Genomic DNA, 24,723 nt, shown 5'->3' on the forward strand with positions numbered 1-24,723 from the left:
TTATACCTCAAATTACTGAAACTTAAAAAAAAGAAATGAATGTCATTTCTGCATTTCAGATACATTTTGAATAAGATTTCATGGAATGACTTTTGTGTTATTTTCCACCATGATTCACCCACTGCCTGATTCTTCTGAATCCTGATAAGCCTGAATTATTGTAGTTCCTACCTATATAACCTGAATCCTGATAAACCAGAATTATTGTAGTTCCTACCTTTATTACTGAGCATCAATATATTCCAATAATATTTCAGCTAAAATGTTTTTCTTTTATGAAGGAGATATTTGCAGAGTAATCTATTGTCTGTAATTGTCTAATGAAGTTTAAATTACAGAAAAATCAGCTTTTTTATCTATACAAAAATGTTTGGTTTGTATTTGTATAAATATACAGTTAAAGTGAGCTATTAATCATGACTTGAAATTATATTTTAATCATTGTATGCATTTCTGTTGATCATGTTTTTTTTTATACATGTATTTGTTATGACTTTCTTTATTGTATAGTTTTGTTTCAATATTTAAAGGTTGTGTTTTTTTATATTTATGTCTTTTTAGCATGATGTAAAGCACTTTAGAGCATTTTTAGATAAGGCAATATATAAATGTTATTATTATTATTATTATTTATTTATTTTATTTAATCAGTTATGGTAAATTTAAACAGCAGAAACTGTTGATATATCTTGGTAGAAACAATGATTAGCAGATCTAAAAATAGATTGGTATGAAAAGAATGCTTAATCATCATCAGCTGACAACAGATGTTCTTACATCATAATATTGCAATATCTTTACAATGTCATTGATTGACACTAAATTGTAATTTACAACCTTGACAGATGAAGTTATCTGAGGTCAATTAAGGTCAATTAGGGGATTATTATCACCATTCAACCACTTTTTATCACAATTAATTGGTTATTTTACTCTTAACTGGTTATATAAACACATTTCTAATTACACAAAAACGATATTAGACCACTTGATGGGTCTGAAACTGAAATCTTTTGTGCTACATTAGTGCTCATTAGTCAATTATTAACCACCAAAATGATAGATTTTTTTACTAAATGCTCAAAATGGCATGTGTCAGAGCAAACTGATAAATTATTTTAACTTCTAAATATAACATGAAGATTATATTAATAAAAAGATGCAACATTATAGAAGGTACATTTGGTTATTCTGTCTTACCATTTTCCTTTAGTTATGGACAGTTAAAATTTTATTGAGAAATTCTGTACCTTGCAAAATGACCTTTTAAGTTTACTTAACACATCAATTCCTTTTAGTTATCATATAACAAGGCCATTTTGTTTTACTTAACATATCACCTCCTTTTAGTTACAGATAGAAAATCATTTGCTGTGATACACTGTACTGGATACCTGAAGTCATGGCCCACGTCAAAAATGGATCTCAACGAGCAAGAGGACTCTGACGATTGTAATTTAAGTTGTTTAGTGGCTGTAGGTCGTGTAAAAAGTGGTTGTAAACAACAAATTGTAAAAGACGATGAGAGTATTGATGTACGGCCTGTACGATATGTATCCAGGCATAGCCTAGATGGGAAGTTTACTTATGTTGATCAAGGGTATGATCATTTACTTATACCCCTCAAACTGGCACATTTCAACCATTGAAGACCCATGGGTGGCCTTTAGCTGACAATTTTTATCCCAGTGGGGTAGAAATCTCTTTGACACATTCATCATTCCCATTCTGGTTAAATAGTATACAATTTACTGATCCCTTCCTCTTTATGCATATTGGTAGAGTACACTGAAACCAGCTACACAGATATAAAATGAGTAATGCTCATGCCTTGTGAAATGTTCATATTCAAATAGAGTCTATAAGCTAGCAAAGTAATATGTAGTTAATATAGGTAGCAGTTGTATGTCTACAGAGGAATCCATGAAAGTTTGAGTTTCCTATTTTTCAAACTCGAAACTAAGTGTATTATCTCCCTTTGTCCATTCAATGAATGACATTTTGATTAGAAGAGAAAAAAGGACATATAAGATGAAACGCAACCAATGCGCCATCATATGACCTTTTTGATAATAGTAAATTCTGACAGAGACAACTAAAAGGTCTTCTGTAAGTGTAAACACTACTCTCATCCTTAGAACTACTTTTCCTTTTGATTTTATTCTTGTTTTATACCATTTTTTTGTAGAGCAACAGAATTGATAGGGTACCTACCACAGGAATTATTAGGTACATCTGTTTATGAGTATTATCATCAGGATGACATGTCAGAAATGGCGGAAGTCCACAGACAAGGTATTTATCACATAATTTATTGAAATTCAATGTAACACTTACATGAGGATTTTGCATATGTAAAAGCATTGTTTTCTGTATGCTGTCTACTCCCAGGGCAATAACATTTGAAGATGGCGAATAGTGTAATCTGCCCTCATGTAAGCACCATTGAGGTTACTTCCACAACATTGTAAACAATCGTCTGCTGACATCATGGAGAATGATTATGCTTTTAGCACTGTGCAAAGTCATATTTTAGAAATTTGCAATTGGAAAATAAAACCTCACTTCTTAAGAATTTGTCATAAGAAGATGAAAACACTTATCTTTTTGAATCTTTCTGGTTATCAGCCCTGTATTGATATTATTCGTCAGGGATGATGTCAAGGTCACAGAGAGATAACAACAGCAATACATATATTAAAAAGGTTGTGTATTGATCTATAAGTAAACAGGGCAATGTTAGTCAACCAAAAAGTTAAAAAACTTTTTTTTTTTTTTTTTTCAAATAAAACAATTAAAATAAGGACACTGCCATATTTTGTAAAATGGTTTGCGTAATTTTCCCCTCGTTCAACAAAATTAATTGTGAATCTCTTGTCTATTCATCTTTCTCAGTTGTCCGTCACACTTTTGGTATCTTGAGGATGTTTGAATAAAACAAATCCTGAATACTTTTGACAGTTTTTGAGCATGGTTACTTTGGTGTATGGTGTATTATATTGCATTCATAATTGAAGATTTATATAAAATAATAGTTACTCTCTAGTTTGATATAATATTAAGTGAAACATCTTGATCATGGTGTGACTACGAGTTGAGATGTTCCACAAGATACTGTCAGTATCAGTATCAAAAGTAATTATTATTTTGTTAATCGTTAAATCTTATATTTTTTGTCATTTTAATGTACTTTTAGCAAAAAATCTAGTGGCGCTTGACTTCTTTTTGATTAAAAAACTAAACAAGGTCTAATGCCATCACAATCACTCCCAATGTTTTGACAGATATTTTGAGATATCTTGTCATATACAAGAGATAGAAAAAATATTTGTCAAATGTACAGATTATCAATTAATTGCCTTTCACACTCAGAAACATTGCATTTCTGCTCTTCAGAATAACTCTCATCAGTAATACTTTACATTTGTCATGGTAAAGTGATGACATATTGTTCTAATAAAAATTCAATATTTGCTTTTTATGCCCCTTTATATCAGGTTAAATACATTTGAACCTGGGTAAACCAACCACATACCTAAGCCTATCTAATTCTACAGACTTAATGAGGTTCTGTTTGATTAGGATTTACTGTAATAATTTACTCTACATTTTGAGAGGTACATTAAGACTTTTCTTTTTTTTTTTTATAGTATTGAAGACCAAAGAAAAAACATCAACAAATGTGTACAGATTTAAAGCCAAAAATGGAACATATCTTCATCTACGATCAGATATATTTAGCTTTGTAAATCCTTGGACCAAAGATGTAGAATATATAGTCAGTAACAATACTATAGTTCCGTAAGTACAAATAGATGCTATTCTCTGTAAGAATCAGGCAGTGGGTGAATCATGGTGAAAAAAATCACACAAGTTTTCCCATGATATTTTATTTGAAATGAGATCTGAAATGCTGGAATGGCTTTCATTTCTTTTTAGTTAGTGATTTGAGGTATGAATTATGTGCGAAGGGAGATAACTCACTTTTCCTCTATCATTCTTTGGTAACTTTAAACTTTTTCTGCAGCCTCGGTCATTTTTAAGACAAATGAACTGTTAATTCCTCTTCAACAGTCCATAAACTGTGTGCCAACATTTTCAAATTAGTGTGTTGTTTTAAGCCTAATTCTTACAAATTCCAGCACTTCGAGTGAAAGTGAAACAGGTTTTATCCGAATCAGTTTTGTTAAAATGGTACCTTCCAATTGTTCCATACTTGTTAAAGTGGTACCTTTTAATTGATCCATACAGTCACTGCTTGTAGGAACTGACAACACTTCTTTGAACTCGCTCTCTCTTTTGATGACAATTTCTTAAGCCATCAAATTTTTCCTTAGAATCACAAAAACTGAAATCTGATCAACTGATAAATGCAAAAAATACCAGTCTTATATGACTATTGCCAAAATGGTATTCTGTACACTTGTTTTAAGGAATAAACTTTCTTCAGCAGTATTAGAACTATATCCTTAGGCAGGGTAAGATTGAAAAAAATGAACATACAAGAAGTACTAAAACCAAAAATATTGACATAGGAATCCAAATCTATCAGCGATAAATTCTACCAATGTACATCAAAGGATCTACATGTTAGAAAGGTTTTTATTAAAATTTCTGTATTATTTTGTTTGTTTTTAAATTCTTCCTTTTTTTGCAAGAGTAAATATTTTTGACTTCCTCTTGAAATACCTGGTTTTACCAACTCAAATGGTTTTGTTTTTTGTTTTTTTTTTCAGTCAACAGGAAGTTAGTAGTTCAGGTCAGGCAGCAGATGCAGGTGCTGTTTCCGTGGAAACAGTCAATGATGCTTGGGAGGATACTGATTGTAAGTTAAGCATGTGTGTTGAAAATCAATACTCAATCTTATACTGGAGGAAGATTAAGAAGGGTATAGTGTAAGCTTATAATATTTGGATGAATAAAGGATTAATTCTAAAATTTAATTTCAGTTGACAGAATTTTAATAAACAACCTTTCAATTATTGGCATGTTTTTAAAACAAACCTATATTTATTTAACTTTTTTCTAAAGAGCTAGAATCAAATTTAAATTAAAAACAAACAGAAACAGTTTTATCTTATACATACAGCATTAAAGAAGTTGAGATAGAATAAAATCACAATCAGTCCCAATAGGTCAATATGTGATGTTTTGTGGAATCATTCTGATGTAATGCTATTATTGGATACTATCATGGTGGTAGCCTGAAGTAGAAAGTATCTGACAGCAAGAACAATGAGGAAACTAAAAGTAGCTGAGATAAGTCTTTATTATTTACAAAACTCTGATGCTATGGTAACTATTGAGTTAAAATCATTTATCTTTTATAGCCTGCATGGAATCATCAGAGAGAAAAGAAAGGAAGAAAACATTACCTGCCAGTATTAGATTAGCCCCGGCCAGAATTGGACGGCAGATAGCAGAAGAAATTATAGATATGCAAAGGTATTTTTATGTGACATGCTTTCCATTTTGCAGTTTGTTCCACTTGAACCACAGAATCTGTCTGTTTCTATGTAATTTAAAGATAAATATTGGAATTTGTGTTATTTCATCACATACTATGTCTCTAACAAAATATCAGAATGAATGAGGTCAGTTAAACCACACATGGACTTTCTAAAGGAAAAACAAGTAAACCCTACCTTGTATCACTTGGACTTTTTCATCACGTCAGGGGACAGCTGAGAAGTTCTGAGTGATGTGAAAAATGTTGGTAAATAAAAGAAAATTCAGAATATTTGTTTCAAATGGGTTGTTGAAGTCTGTGTTAATATGATTCAATTGATACATTAATTACAAACTCAGACTGATTTGTAATATGTTGCATATGGTTTCAAGGTCATGTGCTTTCATTACCACTCGACTTGAAAAATGTTTGAGTGTGTAAAATTCTTGTAAATCTTTTTCTGAATTTTATAAATCAAATAATAAATGTATTAAAATTCCCGAGTCACTTGGATTCATTTGTATATGTAGTGGTGCTTGCTTTACAAAGACATATATTCTGAAAATATAATTATGTAATCAACTAGTCAGTTGGATATTTTGACTGTTTCTGGAGCCTTGGTTCTGGCCATGTATTTGAATTTTGCCAATTTGAATTGGCTCATTGTTCATGCTTCAGTATATTTTTTTGCAGATATTTATCCAATTTCTAAACCAATTTCAATTTTGATAAGAATAATACCAAATGCTACTTTTATGAATCTCTTGGACAAATTTTATAGTCAACATTAATGAATTTATGCTGCTTGAGTAATCTCCCTTTGAAATTCAAATTTTTGCAGTTTGTTTTGCAAGTTCAGATAGGGAGGGTTAAACAAGTCATATAGTTAGTTGTTCATGTAGAAAGTAGGAGGTATTACTTTGTAAGCTAACTTAAAGTTCTTGTAAAAATTGGTTATTTATTTACCAACACCAAACATATCATAATATATGGTTTTTTTTATTATTATTTTTCAGAATTCCCAATTCTCCCCTGGCAGACAGCACAAATAGTGCAACACAGTCATCTGTCCCTGAAATGGTAGGTTATTATTTGACTCCTGTGACACAAGCCCTGTTACCAGGTACTGATGAAGTGAAAATGAAAGTAGAAATTTCTTGAATTGTCAGGATCCTATGGAAAACTACTGGTCAGATAGTACATCTCGCCATTTTCAAGACAGAAGCAATTCTTGCCAATCTCTTCACCAAAGTTTTATTCCTCAATGAAAATGAGTGTAAGATAGCTAATTTTTTAAAGAAGTATATCAGCAATTTGTTAGACATTTTGTCTTAAATTTTGGGCATGAACTTGTTTCACAGGAGAGGACAAAAAAATTTGTTGGTGAGTATTACTTGCCGGCGAAATCTACTCATTGACCAGTACATAAATGGTTAAGTTATGGCCATGTTTTTAATAATTGTTATCATGCTATTAATGACTGATATAAATCATTATCATGATTTATCAACCCAAAAAAATGTAATATCAACCAAACTATAATTAAACTTATTTCATGTATCAAGGCACTTATGTAACGTTAGGTTAAAACCATGTTCTATTAGATTCTACATGACCTCTATTGGTCTATTTTTATCATGTAAATTTGCTATTTTATTTTACAGAATTTTACATAATGTCAAGATTAAACTTGACTTGAAAATAGTTTTTAGGCCAGTCACCACTTTACCACTGCCAGCCTCTTTACAAAGGCTTGTATTTTACTACTTACTTAAAAATGCATTTCTATATTTCAGCCCAAGACACGAAATACCTTATCAACAGCTGGTAAGTTATAAAAGTACAGTAAAACCTTTCTAAACCAAACCTTACATTACCTAAAAACCTGTCTAAACCAACCATAGATAACCTGAAAACCTGTCTAAACCAAACCACAGATAACCTGCAAACCTGTCTAAACCAAACTAGATAACTTGAAAACCTGTCTAAACTAAAACATAGATAATCTGAAAACCAGCCTAAACCAAACTGTAGATAACCTGAAAACCTTTCTAAACCAAGCCATAGATTACCTAAAAACCTGTCTTAACCAGACCATAGATAAATGGTTGAATTGAATTGTTCTGAAAAAATGTCTACTTTTCAATATTTTGCAAACTTATGCAAATTATATGCAAATTAGCTGTAAAATGGTACTGTTGCTGATTGTTATAAATAAGTAAAAGACGGATGATCATGGGGTGTAATGAAGGTGGCTAGGTGGGTTGGTGTGTAGACTGATGTGGTAAAATTGGTCTGTCACTTGAAAATAGTCATTTTCGTCTGTTTTTGGCCATTTTTTGCTAGATGTAGGATTCAACAGTAGCAAGACAGGAACCTAAGCACATTCATCCCAGAGCTTGTACCCTGTGAAGGCCACTGAAGCCATATAAGGTTTGTTAAAGGTATGAGTGGGATGTCAGGATTCCCCTGAAGGATCACTTGTGTGAAAAAATGAGGATTTTCCCAGTTTTTGGCCTCAGTTTGGCCTAAAACCGAAAGTAATTAATACAAGAGGTGGACATAGTAATGGTGGTAAGAGATATCATTGTTATATAGATTCCAGGCAAAATAAAGCACTTTAGATTAATTGTGCTGTGGCGAGGGGCCAAGAAATGAGCGGTACTCCTGAAAAATCTCTCTTTTTTTGGGCAGTGGAAACTCATGACCCCTTTTTTTCAGCTCTCAAGTCATTATTTTTTTAATAAACTCTATACAATATTGCCACATTTTAAAGCACAGTCACACTGCTTACAGATGGAAACAAATTGTGTTTTCCTAAACTAAACTTAACACTGCCAGAACCAATAAAGCGGAAACAGGGCCAAGTCTGGATAAATCTTGGCTCAGCACAAGGGTTAAAGATTTTATGGACATCGCAAAGTCAAATATCTAAGAAAATGCTTTTTTTAAAACTACATATGTGTAGGTCATTGAATCATGTATTGGTTACAGGAGTAGAAATAAGAAAATTTACCTTACTAGTCTGGCCTGAAAGTTTCAATGAACCTGAAGTTGGAACGGTATTTGGTCACTTGCCCTTATGATATTTTGAACTGAAAAAAAAATTTGGTGGCCCAGTAAGCCAGCTCTGTTTTACTTTGAATTCCCCTTCATGCTTACCATGGGTCTGCAGAAGAGTGGTTTATATTAATCTATTGTTATTTTTAAAGAATATGTGATTTTGGTGAATTGTTATTCAGAGACTTCTTCTGTATCTCAATGATACGATATTCTGTGAAATATCGAAGTTGGTAGATTTATAGAAATTAATTTAATAAACCAGGATAGCTGGTAAATATGTTAAAGATGTCAAATTTAGTGTACTTGTATACCTACAACATAAAAGTCAGAACTCCTTTCATCCCAGAAATAGCTTTCCAGACACTTTATAACCTTGGTTCCCTTGATTACTCTTGCATTGCTGGAGTAAGTGTTCCCAGAGCTGAAAGTAAATTTCCCTGTAACATGACTTAATTTTAGGTATTCTTGTTGGTCACATGATCAATACAGGATGATTTGAAATGACAACAATGCATTGGCCTTTCTCATATGAGCAGTGTTTATAACACTAGAAGAATTAATGGATCACAGCTGTCTAAATAATAAGATAATTTATTTTTAATTGCAGGTAATGGTAGAACAAGTCCTCGGACAGTACCACGTAATGGCCTTACACATCCTCCTCAGACAGGTTAGTACTATCTTCCAATTTTAAAGTCTGTGATAAATGACAGGCATGATTTATAGACACCTCATGCAAAAGGTTTTACTTTAAATTTTCAAAGTTTTCACCTCATTCAGTAACTTGAAATCTTACCATCAGATTTTTTGTCCATCATTTCTCTGTTGTGTTTGCTCATATTCTTTGATCTGATACTGCTAAATTTTGTTAGGTACTTCATTCTCTAATTTTCACTGGTAAAATTAATACCCAAAAATAAAAATTGTAAAATTTAAATACATAGATTTAATAAATTTTCTTTTCTACCTCATCTAATTCCATTATTGTGACTAAGTACTGTGAAAATATAAGTTTTTTTTTTTGGGTTCCTATTTTCGATCTTTTTTTTTTTTGGTTTGACCAACCATACTGAATGTAAGTTTCCATTTGTTGATATGTTATTGTTATGCTAAATTGGAAACTTTCACAAGATTCTAATATTTACTGTATTCACCAAGTCCATAGTATTGTAAAATTTATGAATGCTCGCCAAATTTTAGTCCCGATATTTCACAATTAAATCCTGTATACTGTATATATACACACGAAAAATAAAAAAAAAGTGTGAAAACTAATTACAAAATTTTTCACCTGAGAAAATTACCCATTATATGTTAATAGAGTTGTCAAATAATCTTTGAACTGACTTCCTAAAACACAAAATTTGATACCCCAAATTAAACTACTTAATACACAGTTTCTTGTTAATCTAAAATTGATTGTGGTTGTTAATACCCATAACAAAATTCTAGGTTTTGATTTTCTTTAATGTTTATATTCTGCATTCCAGCAGCCTCCTCAACATCAGGTGGAACACCGGCAGAGACAAACTTACTGGAAAATGTCATAGCAGAGCAGCAAGGCTTTGAAGATCTCAATATCGCTGGCAATGACGGCAACGATGAGGCTGCTATGTCTATTATTATGAGTTTATTAGAAGCAGATGCTGGACTTGGTGGCCCTATTGATTTCAATGATTTACCTTGGCCTTTATAGAGGGAAGCCATTGTAATGATCAGGAGATCTCAAAAACTTGGGCTTTATACTGGACTCAGTAGTCCTATTGATTTCAATAATTTACCAGTCATTGTAGAGGAAAGCCACAGTAATGATCTGTAGGACTCAAAGAACAGAGGCCTTCTATCAAATCTCTATAAACTTCATCTAGTGCATCAGATGGCTATTACAGAATGAATACTGTTATGAAGGCAGTTAATTGTGCATAAGAATTCCAGCTTTGAAATGAAAGGGAAATGAGGAAATTGGTGCAAAAAGTGCTATCCTTTACATTGTTGATGTTAATAGATATTTTACAGCAATTCGTAAACCATTGTGACTGTTACAAGGTATTTGTTTCAGTGTATTTCAACACTGTAAACAACTATAACAGTTGGTTTCAGTGTATTTTATTCTGTTAACAACTGTGACAGTCAGTTTCAGTATATCACAGTACTGTAAGTACACTATTGTTGATGAAGCAAAATGATTGATTCAGTACTTGAAATGGATATTGATAAGATTATTGACCGTAGAACATGGCATTTAGAAAATTGTCTTTGTCAAATATGTTTTTGCCTTTCAAGGTTAAATGATTTCAGCATATACTCAGAATGTAATTGGCCTCAAAGGCTCAATTTTCTTTACTCAAATATGTGATTGATTGCATACTAAATAGGTGGACCTGTATTTTTTCATGAGAACTTAGTCACTGGTGAATGATAACATACTTACGGAGGTAGGCCTATGGTAAGGGACACAAATCTTACAATTTGTATGCAGCATTTTATATTGAACTCATGTAAGCATCAAGGTAACTTGGACTGATTTCATTCTGTTTGAAATAAAAACTTGAAAGGCTTTGGTGAAATTGAATATGACACAAACATATCATTGATTTCAACAGTTATGTCCTTCACCCTAGGTCTACTTCCTTAAAGACTTTTAATTTAAGGAAGACATCCCCATCAACTCTAGCTTATCCCCCCATAGACCATGTGGTACATCTTAAATCATTGATATTGAGAGTTTCAGGTTGAATGTGTATTATGAATAGCCGTTTTATTTGCCTTTATGACAATCCTAAGAGATCTTAAGTGATGAGAAGGATCTCTGAAATCTTAAAAAATCAATATCTGTGGCCTTTATAGAAGATGCGGGTTCTAATTTGCTCATAGACTGTTTAATACGGATGTAAAGATTTTAGACTATGACTTGTTGTTTTTCTTTGTCTGCTTTTGCTTTATTTTTAATACAAACATAGTTTAATAGAGCAACTCTATCTTTCTATAGTCTTAAAATCTAATTTCTGTATTGTCATTTCTAGAAATTATTACCATTACTTTATTGTGAACGTATTGATCAAATTTTTAAGATTATGACAGAAAAAAATCTTGAGACTATATATGGTAGTGATCATGTTAATTTTTTTGCCATATTTGAAAGTGGTCATGTGACATGACTATATTAAGAAGTGATCATGTGACTTATAGATGTTGAGATTCTTGATGTTTTAATGTGATAACATGTTAGAAGATCTCTCAATTATTGGTATTTTTCATTTGTGATGTGATCAATTATTTCATTATTCAGGATAAAATTGTTATTATCCTTCTAGCTTATTTGTAAGCAAATAAGCAGAGCCTTAGGGGAGCAACTCTCTTACTCCAATTGGTTTATTGTTAGTCAAGTACAAAAATACAGGAAATTATATTAAAAAAATATATTGATTTTATAATTCTTTACTTCTTGCCAGGTTTTCTTACAGTGAGTAAAAAAGTAAACTTAGGATGACACAGTTATCTTCCAATGATAGAATGACCATCAACTGATGAACTTACTAAGATGTGAAATGGAAAATTGGCAAGAAGATTTTAATTTTCAGATGTTCAATGTTCATTCAAATACACATAGAATTATAGGAAGTTTTAATTTCCTTCTCAATTTTCCAGTTATTTTCATAAGACATTTCATCAAAGAATTGTAATTCAGTCAAAGTTATACCAAATCTTTCTCTTGAAGTTATCTATTTTTTTTTTTGCTGTAATAGCATCAGGAGTCTTTACAGTTATGCTTTCATTTGAACATGTATTGAAATAACCTGTGCTGTTTCCCTGTGTATTGAAATAACCTGTGCTGTTTCCCTGTGTATTGAAATAACCTGTGCTGTTTCCCAGTGTATTGAAATAACCTGAGTTGTTTCCCTGTGTATTGAAATAATCTGTGCTGTTTCTTTGTGTATTAATGGTTGTGATATTACAGTGTAACCTTACAAAACTAAACCTCCTTTCAGTACTTCTCTGTCTAAGAATCAGGCAAAAGTATTGCTCTGTTTAATAATCAGGCAATAGTACTTCTCTGTCTAAAAATCAGGCAAATTGTGTACAAGGTATGGCACATCATGTAAGAAAGAGATTTTATTGCTTTATCCAAGTATTTATTCCTCATAACGTCCAGAAATAAATCATCAAAGTGTTTGTAAGATTGCCATTTTATGGTATTGATATGTCAGATTTAGTTGAAATACACTTTGCAAAAAAATGGGGACGAAAATTTTCTTTGTAATATATCAATAAATCTGAGTTGCTTAATTACTTTTGTTGCTTTGTATTATTATTTTGATAATTTTATGGGTTTTTTTTTGTGTGTGTGTGTGTGTGTGTGTGTGTCTGTTTTTTCCATGTCTGGTCTTTGTCCCAGGATTACATTCTTTTGATTTCTGCTAGTATCTTGGTTCCCTTGATTACACTGAAATAAGTCTTACATTGTTTTCTGGATGTATCAAATATATTTAGGCAAACAAGACAAAATTGAGAAAAATAATTTACCTTCCATTGCATGATTCTTACACAGAATGGTATTTTAATAGGTCTGTTATTTGGTTTATGGGGTGCCAAAACCAGTTTATGATGTCTGGTTTTAGAATGGTGATCTATTTGTCTAGAGTTCAGTGTAAGGAGGTAGATCAAGGGTAAGGTACTTAACTCTTGAAATCAGTGATATCTTTGTATCTATCATATTCAATTTTACCAAAGCCCTAACAAGCTTATATATGAAACAGAATTCTTTGATGCTTACAAGAGATTGATTTCAAATGCTGAATACAAACGTTCCAATGATTTGTGAGAGTTGTGTCCCTTACCCAAGGTCTACCTCCTCAAATAGGTTTCACTGTTTCTAAATGCCTTGTAAATGTATATAGTTGTTATTGAGCAGCTGGTCTGCTTAGATATATAGCCTTATAATGAAAATTACGCAGATATTGTATAATTTTGTAATTGGAAGTCAAACTTTCTAGATTGAAAAGAAAATTGTTGATTTGTTGTTTAAATTTGATGTTTGTTCTCCTAGAAAGTTTGTTGTAGTAGTGATTTTTTTTTATGGCTTCACTTTTGACTCAGGTGTTTTGGTATTCTGTGGTCAGTTGGTCTGTTCCATTTCTCATGATGCCGGTTTGATGCATTTAATCATTTGTTAGTAACTTATTCAAAAAACATTTGGCAGATATTTAGATCATTTTTTGTTCTGTTTGAACTTATGTTTAAATACACTGCACCCGATGTTCTCTTTACAATTTCCACTGGTCTAAAGTGGAATTTTTCTTTTAAAATAACTAGGCCAATATTAAAGATTTCTTTGTTTGATGTGGCTCTCCTGTTATAATTTGCTTTATGTAGAGATATATGGTATTTTATTCTTGTTTATACTGAAGCTGGTCTTCTGAGGTACATTAAAATGTTTGCACTACAAATTTATATATCTTTTAAATTATTTGACTGCAAATATTCATTAAAAAACGTGTTGAATAGCTAAAATGAAGCTCTTCAATATGAATGCAATTTGAACTTACTGTATTGGTTGCAAATATGTAATTGTTTTAGTTTTATCTACCCTAGATATTCATTTGAAGCACTTGTTTATGAAATTATAACTCATTTCACCAAAAAAGTAATATAGATAATTATATTGTCATACCTTGATTTCATTGGTGTATGCCATTATCATGACACAACAAACCCAGGTACCAATTCAAGGACAGGCATGTGGATGTATGCCCCCCACCCCCCCCCCCCATTCTAGAATTGAGAAAAAAAATTTGTGTGCATACAATCTTCATTTTTCACAAATTTTACCCACAAAATTTTCTTTACTTCTATTTACGCACATCCTCCCCCAACCTGAGATCATGTATCTGCCCCTGAAACCAGAATAGAAAAAGCAAATACCAAGCTGACAATCTTGGTAAATTTTTATACCACAGATAGTAGAGTATTATTTATTTACTCAAGAGCCATTGGGTTAGAATTTACCAGGACTGATAGCTCTGGGTTCATTGTATGTATCTTTTGGTTCTTAGTGCCATTTCCAGTCCTTTGTGCTACAATTTCTGGTGTGTTCAAGTGGTGAGTCATTTCATACCATGTTTCTTCCTCTGCCTGATTTTTACAGAGACTGACACTTTTTTACACTTTTTTGTCAAATTAGTTTTTAGTAAAAAAAAATCAACTATTTTCCAAAAAAAGAGAGAACATATAACAAACAATACAATTAAACATGTCACTAAAATGTTGTAAAAAGATAGTTCATATTGCCAAAACATGAATTTTATAGATTCAGTGATGTATTATTATAAAATCGTAATCATAAGGAAATTCAAACATTGACATTGAATTATTCTTGCTACATATACTACAGAAGTTAAAGTTGCCACTGAGTAGAGGAATTGTTTAATAACAATGCTTTATTTTAACTGTCACCTTTAGATTTTAAATTTGTTTATTTGTATCAAGAAATTCCTGATCCTATAATAATAATAATATGATTATTGATACACAGGAAAAAATGAAACACATGATTTCCATATGTCATATAAACTTATGAAAAAATAACACCTGAAAAACTGTCCATAAATATTCTGTAAACAATTGTTTCCCATATGGCATTCTAAAGGAGGTAGATTTAGGGAAAGGGAAATAACTCTTACAAATCATTTGTAAAAACTTTTGTATTCAACATTTTACATCAATCTAATGTAAGCATCAAAGTAACTTGGACTGATTGCATTCTGTTTCAAATGAAAGCTTGATATGCTTTGGTGAAATTGAATATGGTACAAATATATCATTGATTTCATTAGTTAAGTCCCTTACCCTAGTATTACCTTTTTAAATTGGTTTCTTCAGTTATAGGCATTTGAGTAAACATGGCTTTGGACACATTTTTATGTGTTTTACAATTTGGGATCCAGGAGGTTCGTTGGGTCAGAAACTCCCCCTTTTCGTTGAAATATTTTGTTGATTTCGTGCAAAATTGAGCACATAATGAAGTTATCCCCCCCTTTTTGTTGGACACTTCTGGACCATCCTCTTTTTAAGTCTATGGATCTGCTACTGTTTTAATGCAGAAGACCACATATTTCCATGCTTGTTCCAAGTATATGTTACCATATGTTTATCAAACCTGAAAACATATGATTCGTTTTTATCTGTGTACTGTATTGGGCATTATAGTGAAGTTTTCAGATCTTTATTATGTTAATAACTTCTATGAGTTATTTCCCTTGATGGTAAAACTTTTGTTAAATATCAGAATTTTTATGTAGAAAATAGAATTTAGTTTTGTAGATTGTATTTATTGTTTTTATTTTCTATTTTCTGTGTGCATGGTCTGTGGAGATCAGACTTTATACAATATCAATATTTGGATTCAGAAATATTTTGCTTATTATTATAATGGTAATCTAGGGATTTTTTTGCACCTTCACCAATCAAATTTACCTTGATGCAGCTTTAAGAGGGAGTCCATACAAAAATCAGGCAGTGGGTGGCACATGACAATTTTTTTTCTAGAAAGATTCGGATTCATATCATCTCACAAAGTCATCCTTTGAAAATTGTTTTTTAATTAGCTTAATGGTTAAAAAGAAAAATACGTAGAGAGCACTTTAATTCATTGAAATCATTTTCTGAACTATCCATTGCCAATTTGAAAAAAAAGTCTTTGTACTACTTTACATACATATGATATAAACATCACATAGGAACAAAAACTTATGTGGGATAATATTAATCATGTGCCCTTCATTTTATAGGAACTGCCTGGTTTCTATATGGACAGTCTTCTTAAAGGATTGGATAAATGAGGATCAAAATCAGCTCTTAATAAAGTACGTTTGCAATTCAAATTTAATTGAAATGATCATTATTTACTTGTTAAATGTGTGATTTTATTGAGGAAAAAATATTTTATGAGTGTAATTCATTAGTTTGCAGCATAAACAAATGTTAGCAAGAATTGAAAATTAAGCATATTGTTGAAAAGGGACTTTAATTACATTAGAGGATAAGTGTATTTTTGTCAAATTCATTAATGCAATGAAACCTGTCTAAACTAAATATCTTTTGATCTGAGAAATTTGTTTGGTTTATTCAGGTTTTTGTTTTACACAGGTTCAAAATACATTTAAACTAAACTAGAGTAATTTCTAAAATGTCTGGTTTAGACAGAATTCATGGAGTGGTTTAGACTGGTTTTACTGTACCTATGTTTCGTAGATATCTATAGTTTTGCCTTGTCATTCTTATGAAAATAGTACCTTTAAAGAATTTGTGTAAGTGAATCTGTCTCTTTGTAACTGCGGTTTAAAACAATATTTAATGAACAATTTTTGGAGAGTTTAAGGATGATCACTGCTCTGTTTAAGGATGATCACTGCTCTGTTTAAGGATGATCATTGCTCTGTTTAAAGATGATCACTGTTCTGTTTAAGAATAACAAGGATTTCCATAGGGTTGTGAAATCTTTAAAGATCTTTCATGCTAGAACAGTATAAGTAGAAAAAATATATATATGGGTCAGTGTACTCCTTTATGAGAAATAATCATTTTAATTTTTTTTTACCGGAAAATGATTTATCTTGATTTTCCATAGGTTTTGTCTTCGTAGGTTTTATTAATAACAAAAAAAACTGGAAAAACGTTACAAAGATGTTGACAAAACTTATATATATTAAGGTGTGTTTAATTAAATTATGATACGAAAAGTGTGGATCAATGGGCAGGAAATATTAATGCTATGAAATGGATACAGGAGTAAAAAAATCTGACAAGAATTGCTGAAGATGAGCAGTGAACATCGTCAGATATCTATGGTAATGATACTTCATTGTCTCTGTATATCTATGGTAATGATACTTCATTGTTGTCACTTCTAAACAGAAAAGTTCTGTTCAACTTTCTTTAAAATCTTTGATGGTCGTTCTGTGGGCAACCAATGTGATATTTGTGGATAAGTTATAATTGTGAATTCGTTATGATTTAAAAAAAATTCATAAGCAACCAAATTTTGACATACCCTGTAAATTGGTATCTACGAAAATGAATATCCTTCACACTATTGCCATTGTTTAGCTTACTAACTTACAGTAAGACAGGTCCATGTTCTGATGCACAACACCTTGATCCGATATTCACAAATCAAACACCATATATGCAGATAATAATTGTTCAAGCTTTGATTAGTTTTTAAGGAATACTTGTGTATTATACATATTTTAGTTGTCATATGAGTGCAAAAACAGTAAATATTTTAGCAGATATGTACACATGTGCTTGCATGCTGTTTAATTTTAACGAAAGTGCTCAATATGCCTCCTTTTTTTGGACACTTGAAAGTATGTTTCTAATTCAAAGGTACAATGAGATTTTTTAAAATTTTAATGGTGAAAATGTATGTGAAATTAACACTTAAATGTATGCTGCCTTCTTAGCTAGGTAAATGAATTGTTAATCACTCCCCCTGTTTGCAGTGTAAATTATAGCGAGTGAAATAGTCAACTTCAAAGAGTTAGAGTTGGTCTTTCTTTCTTTTTGTACTTTTTCAGACATATATTTAAAAATATGTACTTTAAATAACCGTTACTTTCCTTGTCAATTACCCAGTTAACTGCATAAAGAAATTCAACAGGCAATGATCAATCAATCAATAAAGAGAAAACGAACTCTTTTCCCTGAAGTTAATGTTGTTGGCTGTAACATTTCCTGTGTATAATATTATTTTGTATTGTGACTAGGCAGCTGGATGATACACAAAAATTACATAAAGGAGTATTCAGTATGTAGTATTATATTGTATATAATCGTATTCACAAATCTGTATGTGTTAAAATGTGAGCTCAGGAAATTTGCTTTGTTATGATAAAAGGAACTTTAGTAAAAGCAAGTGTGATAATCTTTGTCTGTGTTTAATTTCTTTTACTACATGAGGGAACACCTGTTTCAATTTACAGTAGGTTTAGGATCGACTTTAATCGGAACTAATCATTCTTTTTCAGATTTTTTTTTTAGTGTAGTGGAAATGGCCGAGTAAGCTCTATTTGTTGAAAGGCAGAACTTCAACCTAGTAAAAAGCTAGAACAAGCAGGCAGATAAGCCATTGATTTAATCCTTTTTTCAAAGTAATAATGAAGTATCAGGACCGAAAATGACGCAAACATTTATCCTACAAGATAGAATTAAATAGTTGCCCCCTGTCGCGCTAGAACTCTAACAAATAGGCTCCTTGAACAGGGTTATGTTGCTACAAGATTGAAGTCATCACTACAGAAGTTTTATGGTCGTCATCATGAATTCGTGGATCGTTATGGTGTATCCATCTGCACCATGAAAACTGATTTGTTCAACGTGTCAAAGTCTTCCTTTCCTCGTTTGTCAACCCCGGACTAAACTTTTTATGAACTGCTCGGCGGGTGTTTCTAGAAAAGCAGAGGACCCTTACCCTACCGGTGCACCCGGTCCGTGTTCCCAGTTTTTAGTGGAGTCCGAGTTGCTCATTTACTTTTGTTACTTTGTTTGTATGATTTTAGTTACTTTTTGTTCTTTGTTGAGTTTTTCTGTCTTCTATGTATGGTCTTTGTCCCTGGATTACATTTGTTTTATTTTCGCAAGCAACTTGGCTCCCTTGATTACTCTTTTAAAGACTGTTACTGAAAAATCACACAGCACACCTTTTGTATAAAAATGATATTTTACAGTCATTCATCGCTATGGATTTCAAAACGATTATTGCGCCTGTAACAATGACAGAACTAGGCATTGGTTCTATGAATTGATGTTTTTCATAAGTCAGTCTTTTTATCTCAATTCCGACTTATCGGATTTTTTACGGAAGGATTTGATGTACATTCTTAAAATGACATTTTGAAATTCAGAAAACCAGGATAACCTCAAATGCTTTGTGATGATGTATGAGAGGAATGACCAAAAATTACAGCTATTGTATTTATACGATTACACAACACATGTCATGCATTCACCGTTCTGGAACTCATGAGTTCACTTCTTGATTTTATTTGGGTTCGATCAAGATTGAGTGGGCTATTTTGTCTCGTCCATTATCTGTATCTGTCTTTGTCACGGATATGTTATTGTTTGAACATTCAATATTGCTACTCCATTTGCCAAGAAGTCATTGCTGGTGAACTTACAGTCCCCGACGGAATTCACAAATCCAGCTGCCAGACTTGTCTGATCCCAAATTATATCAGATTTTATGTATCATATCTTAAAAAATTGCAGTATCAGGAATTTCAAAATAAATGAAACACCGAGGCTTCATTCCTAGTATGACATATAGGGAGGTATTTTGGCTTTCTATTTCGATAGCGTTGGTTTTGAATATATGATTAGTATTTTTCATAACATACAAATGAATAAATTGTTCGTTGCTTTACATATGGTGGATGACTACCTCATTGGCAATCATCATGGTTATACCCATCTCCTATTTTTTTTTATAAATAAATCCGAAAAAAATGTAATATTAATTAGCCGTTTAAAGCGAAGTGTGCTTAAAAATCACTGCCTGATTTTTACATGGAGTTATTGTGCTTATATAATTATACCTTAACCGGAAACGACCTGCAGAGATACAACACATATGTCGATACCTATTTATAATCCCGTAGAGAAAACAGTATATGTTCTTATTAATCGAACAATTGGTTTGATTTAATTATACCAAAATGTCAACATTCTTGCTAAATGAAAAATCATGTTTCCCACAATAATATATCGAAATAAGTTTAAATATACAATGTAGGTCGTTATAAAATGGTCAGAAAGGCAGGTATATATATCCAGGGAAAATAATATAAGCATAGAAGGGCCTGAAAAATTTCCAACGATGTCAGAACTGTCAAAGTTGCGAAGCAAATTTTTGGTCGTTCCTTCCGCGGGACTCGAACTCGTATACCGCTGTGACATCTATGGCAATATCGCCTGCACTATGTCCAGGGCCGTAGACCACTCGGTCAGCTGGGCTATAAAATATAATTTTTGCTGGCCGGGTTATTCCTCCTCGTAGGATTAATCTAGGGCTATAACTTAGTACACGATGTATGGTAGTTAGGGACAATTCATGCCGGTGCTAACATGGTACTAACCATTTTGGTGTTTAGGTCCATTCTCCCAGTATTTAGTCTTGGTTTCCCATATATTTTGAAACTCCTGTATAGACCCTCTTGGTAAATTATTGTGTTTATGTGAATATTTAGTTTTTAGAGGGATAGATTGATCACAAAATTAAACACCCTGATTTTTTTAAAATATAGATCTGGACTGTGACAATTCTTTTATTTTTTAAATTCATTTTTAAATGCAGTTATCTCATTTTATAAGAAAAATATAAAGAAATTAGAAGAATGAACGTCTAGATTCGTTGTTGGTATGGGACTTGCTTCGATTGTAGCAATAGTTGTTTTAATAAACATTTTTGATTTATCCTGCAGAGGCGTATTTAATAAATATTAAACTTATTCTTATGTATTGAGTACATCGAGTATAACAGCATCTGAACTTAACATTTACTTTTATCTATTCAGCCAAAACGATTCCAGCTGTTTTGATTTCAATACAATTTGAGACACGTTTGAAAAAATCATTTCCGCAATGGAAAATGAATTGAGCCAACAAATGACAAGTAAATAATAATTTACGTAATCATTTTTTATGATTTGCTCTTTTATCAAATATATAAGTGTCATAACGTAGCATAGTTGATATTTAAATGTCTTTCAAGACGAGATTTTGAGAGCCGTGACACACTTCACTTATAATATATCAACAAATGTAAGATTTTGAGAACTCGAATTTTCTTTAGTAGAATGCTTCTTCATTGAATTTTAAGCATATTTTCCCCAAAAAGAGGCATGCGATTAACAGTGATATATTGAAAATTGGATATTTTGTCTGAAAAGTAACCCATCGCATAAAACACAAGCAAAAGTTTGATAGTTAATTTAATCAATTTAAATTTTCAATATATTACTAAGTCCTTTTAAACAATAAAATTGTTTTTCCATTGTATATTGTAAAATGCAGTGGTTAATGTATTCAAGCCATTATATACAAAAAAAAATATGTATGATAAATATCTAAACTAATATAAATAATTTATAAAATGCAATTTTAATTTTGCTTTTTTTGATATACATTTTTCCTGCTGCTGGTTTTTGAATAGATATTATTCCAAATGCGTCTTAAACTCGAAATGAGGTTTTTTTAAATTAATGTTTAATAGTTGCTTTCAATGTGAAAATCTGAAAAATCCTATGATATTGGTTGTACCACGTATTTTTTGTCCCACTGAAATATTGGTTCCAATGTAATAATTAAACTTCTGATGCATAACGTTTAATACCCTACCGGTGCTCCTGGTCCATGTTCCCAGTTTATAGTGTCGTTCGAGTTGCTCATTGACTTTTGTTACTTTGTATGTATGATTTTAGTTATTAATGTTCTTTGTTGTGTATGTCTGTTTTACATGTCTGGTCTTTGTCTCTGGATTACATTCTTTTGATTACCGCTATAACCTTGGTTCCCTTGATTACTCTTTTATGATTGGATGAAAATTTGTCTGTCATTTCATTGACCAAATATTGTTATATGACTGAAACACCATCAGCCTTGAAAATAACCTGCTACGCATATTGTTCACAAAATAAAGAGTTATCTTTCTTCCTGTATCAAAGAATTTTAAAGTTTTCTATGCAATTCATTTCTCTTTTATCGTAGCATCAAAAACCATTACTCACCTGCATAATATGAAATAGATGAAAATTTTTTTCAAACCAAATAAACCATGTGCCACCCGCTGCCTGGTCTTTGCAATGACACTCTCTTAATTTTGCAGATACAGTACCATATTGACCTTATAGTTTATAATGTGTCCTTAGTCACTGTAACTGAACATGTAAGTGTTGCATATATGTTCTCATTAGGTAAATACATATCTCCAGTTTGAACAAATATAATGTGATTTAACTTAACACGTAAAATTGATTTTTATTAGATTTAGAATCATAAAAAAAGAATGTTCATTTCTCACAGTCTTGACACCCCACTACGCTATTTGATGAAATACGTCCTAAATCTAAAAATAGGAGAATATGTAATTTAGATTGTTTGAAAGTTTCATTTAATTCCATTCAGTTGTGTAAAATGATTAAGATGGATATGAGGTGGCCACACTTCTGCGTCACTGAAGGAAAGAAGGAAGAAAGTACGGACGGAAGTATGGACGGACATCCTTTCAATATAGGTTACAGACCACCAATTCAACCAATGAGCATTTGGAACGTACACAAAAATAGTCCTACGCAGAAATTACCCCTGTTCCTCATAGTGCTGTGAAAAAAGTTCTCATCTTATTTAAAAAATTTAAACAGTTTCTGAGAGGAAAAACATTTCTGTACATTTTATAGGTGCATTTTGCTTCTTGTGATGTGAAGCCTAATCTCCATAATGATTTCTAAATATACCCCTATCTTGTGAAAACACTGGGATTTCCCATGCTATTTATAGACACTTCACTTCCGGTGACCAGTACTGCACTGCAAGTCTGCTAACCCCACATGCCATTCTGAGGATTGTGAGCTGACATATGTAGAATCATGCTGATATATAGTCCTCTGCAGGTTAAAGTTAATGTAAAGTCCAGAGAAGCCATTGGATATTGTGAAATTTGCATAGAAGCCTATGGGAAGTGGAATTAGTGGTTTCTAGCCTGTAGACCACCACGAAGCGGAGAAATAACAATTGCTAGGTACTAAAAAAGGAAATAAAACAATGTGTGAAAATATTGATATATACAATAATTTAATACAATGAAACGACAATGGAAATGGTGAATATGTCAGAGAGACAACAAGCCCACCGAGATGAAAAATATTAGCTCCATGCCACACATGGAGCTTCAATGAACTATGAGGAAACCCACGGGGCAGACTGAGGCTGACCCAAAACCAATATGAAACACAGGCACAGCAAAAGAGTTACCCTCAAGCAACATGAAAACTGAAAGAGAAAACGAAACAAGACATACAGAGACATACTTTAGTATAAGACTAATCAAGGGAACCGAGATTTAGCGGAAATGTAATCCAAGGACAAAGACCAGACGTAGAAAACAGGCACACACAACAAAGAACATAAAATAACCAAAATGATACATACAAGGTAACAAAAGTAAATGAGCAACTCTGACCCCACTAAAAACTGGGAGCATGGACCATATGCACCATATACGTCTTGAATTTGTTGAGAGCCAAAATGTAGTCCAAATATCTAAAGGTGTTATTAAGTTTTTCTACCAAACGTTGTTTGGAAGGGGCTTTATTTATTCTAGCCATTGATCATGATTTGTAATAATACACAAAAAAGGTTCACAGTAAGCGGTGTACAATTGGTTCCCATGAAAACACCAATTACATGCCGTTGAAAATGAAAATGTGTCTATCGGGAAATAGAGGTCAGTAAGCATATCAAAAAAAGTCCAATTAGCGTAGTTTTTTTTATGTTTTTGTAATGTGGCTGTGTAATGTATAGGGTAGAAGTATCACACTTTGAACAGATTTGAAAGATCCTATATGGGCACGCTATTTATCAAGCATTTCAAGCAATTTTTAACGAAAATAGTTAATTCCACTTTTTTCATAAGCTTTGTTACAAAAAAAATATAATTCAATTTTGTATGGTATGGAGCGCAATAGTATGTAAAATAGACAGTCTGCTTGTAGGGCAATGACTTGAAGAGAGAATAAATTACTATCTAAGTAGATTTGTTAAGTTTGGGAAGCCCTTATGTTATAGGAACTTTTATGCTATAGGGCGTAGCTTGTAAAGAAGTAGCGACGAGTTTGCGTTTGGTAAAAAATTTTACCTTAAAAAAATTTGGCAGTTGGAATGTAGGTGTAATTCTTATTATGTTATTTCTTTCAGTAGAATTTCAATATCAAATGATTTTAATATAATATAAAATAACACTAGTTTTCCAAGATCATGTAATAGCCGTATCGATATAAATATAAATCGTTCGCCGAATAAATGATATAAATGGATAACAAATTTTTTATTCTTTATTTTAGGTGAGAATTTATAACCATTTAAATTTTAATATTGTATTATCATTCAGTAAATATTGTTTCCAGGAACGTCCTGACAATCGATACAGATTTGAG

The 24,723-nt window shown here is 31.8% G+C and overlaps 1 protein-coding gene across 4 annotated transcripts in view; it reads left to right on the forward strand.

The window, feature by feature from the left end:
* Positions 1-18,441, forward strand: part of LOC148610794 (protein cycle-like) — a 74,447-nt gene extending 56,006 nt beyond the window's left edge. For 3 of the 4 annotated variants that reach the window (XM_088596166.1, XM_088596168.1, XM_088596169.1), the window contains 9 exons: positions 1,351-1,600; positions 2,189-2,295; positions 3,651-3,801; positions 4,737-4,825; positions 5,331-5,445; positions 6,466-6,529; positions 7,246-7,276; positions 9,120-9,182; positions 10,003-18,441. In XM_088596166.1, coding sequence (XP_088452292.1) covers positions 1,351-1,600; positions 2,189-2,295; positions 3,651-3,801; positions 4,737-4,825; positions 5,331-5,445; positions 6,466-6,529; positions 7,246-7,276; positions 9,120-9,182; positions 10,003-10,208 — 1,076 coding nt within the window. In that variant the 3' untranslated portion in view covers positions 10,209-18,441. The remainder of the gene's footprint in view (positions 1-1,350; positions 1,601-2,188; positions 2,296-3,650; positions 3,802-4,736; positions 4,826-5,330; positions 5,446-6,465; positions 6,530-7,245; positions 7,277-9,119; positions 9,183-10,002) is intronic. The other variant, XM_088596167.1, reaches the window with a different exon arrangement.
* The last annotated feature ends 6,282 nt before the right edge of the window (positions 18,442-24,723 follow it).

This window comes from Perna viridis, chromosome 8, assembly GCF_037379345.1.
Source record: "Perna viridis isolate PV_CMFRI_1.1 ecotype Kerala chromosome 8, ASM3737934v1, whole genome shotgun sequence".
Lineage (NCBI taxonomy): Eukaryota > Metazoa > Mollusca > Bivalvia > Mytilida > Mytilidae > Perna > Perna viridis.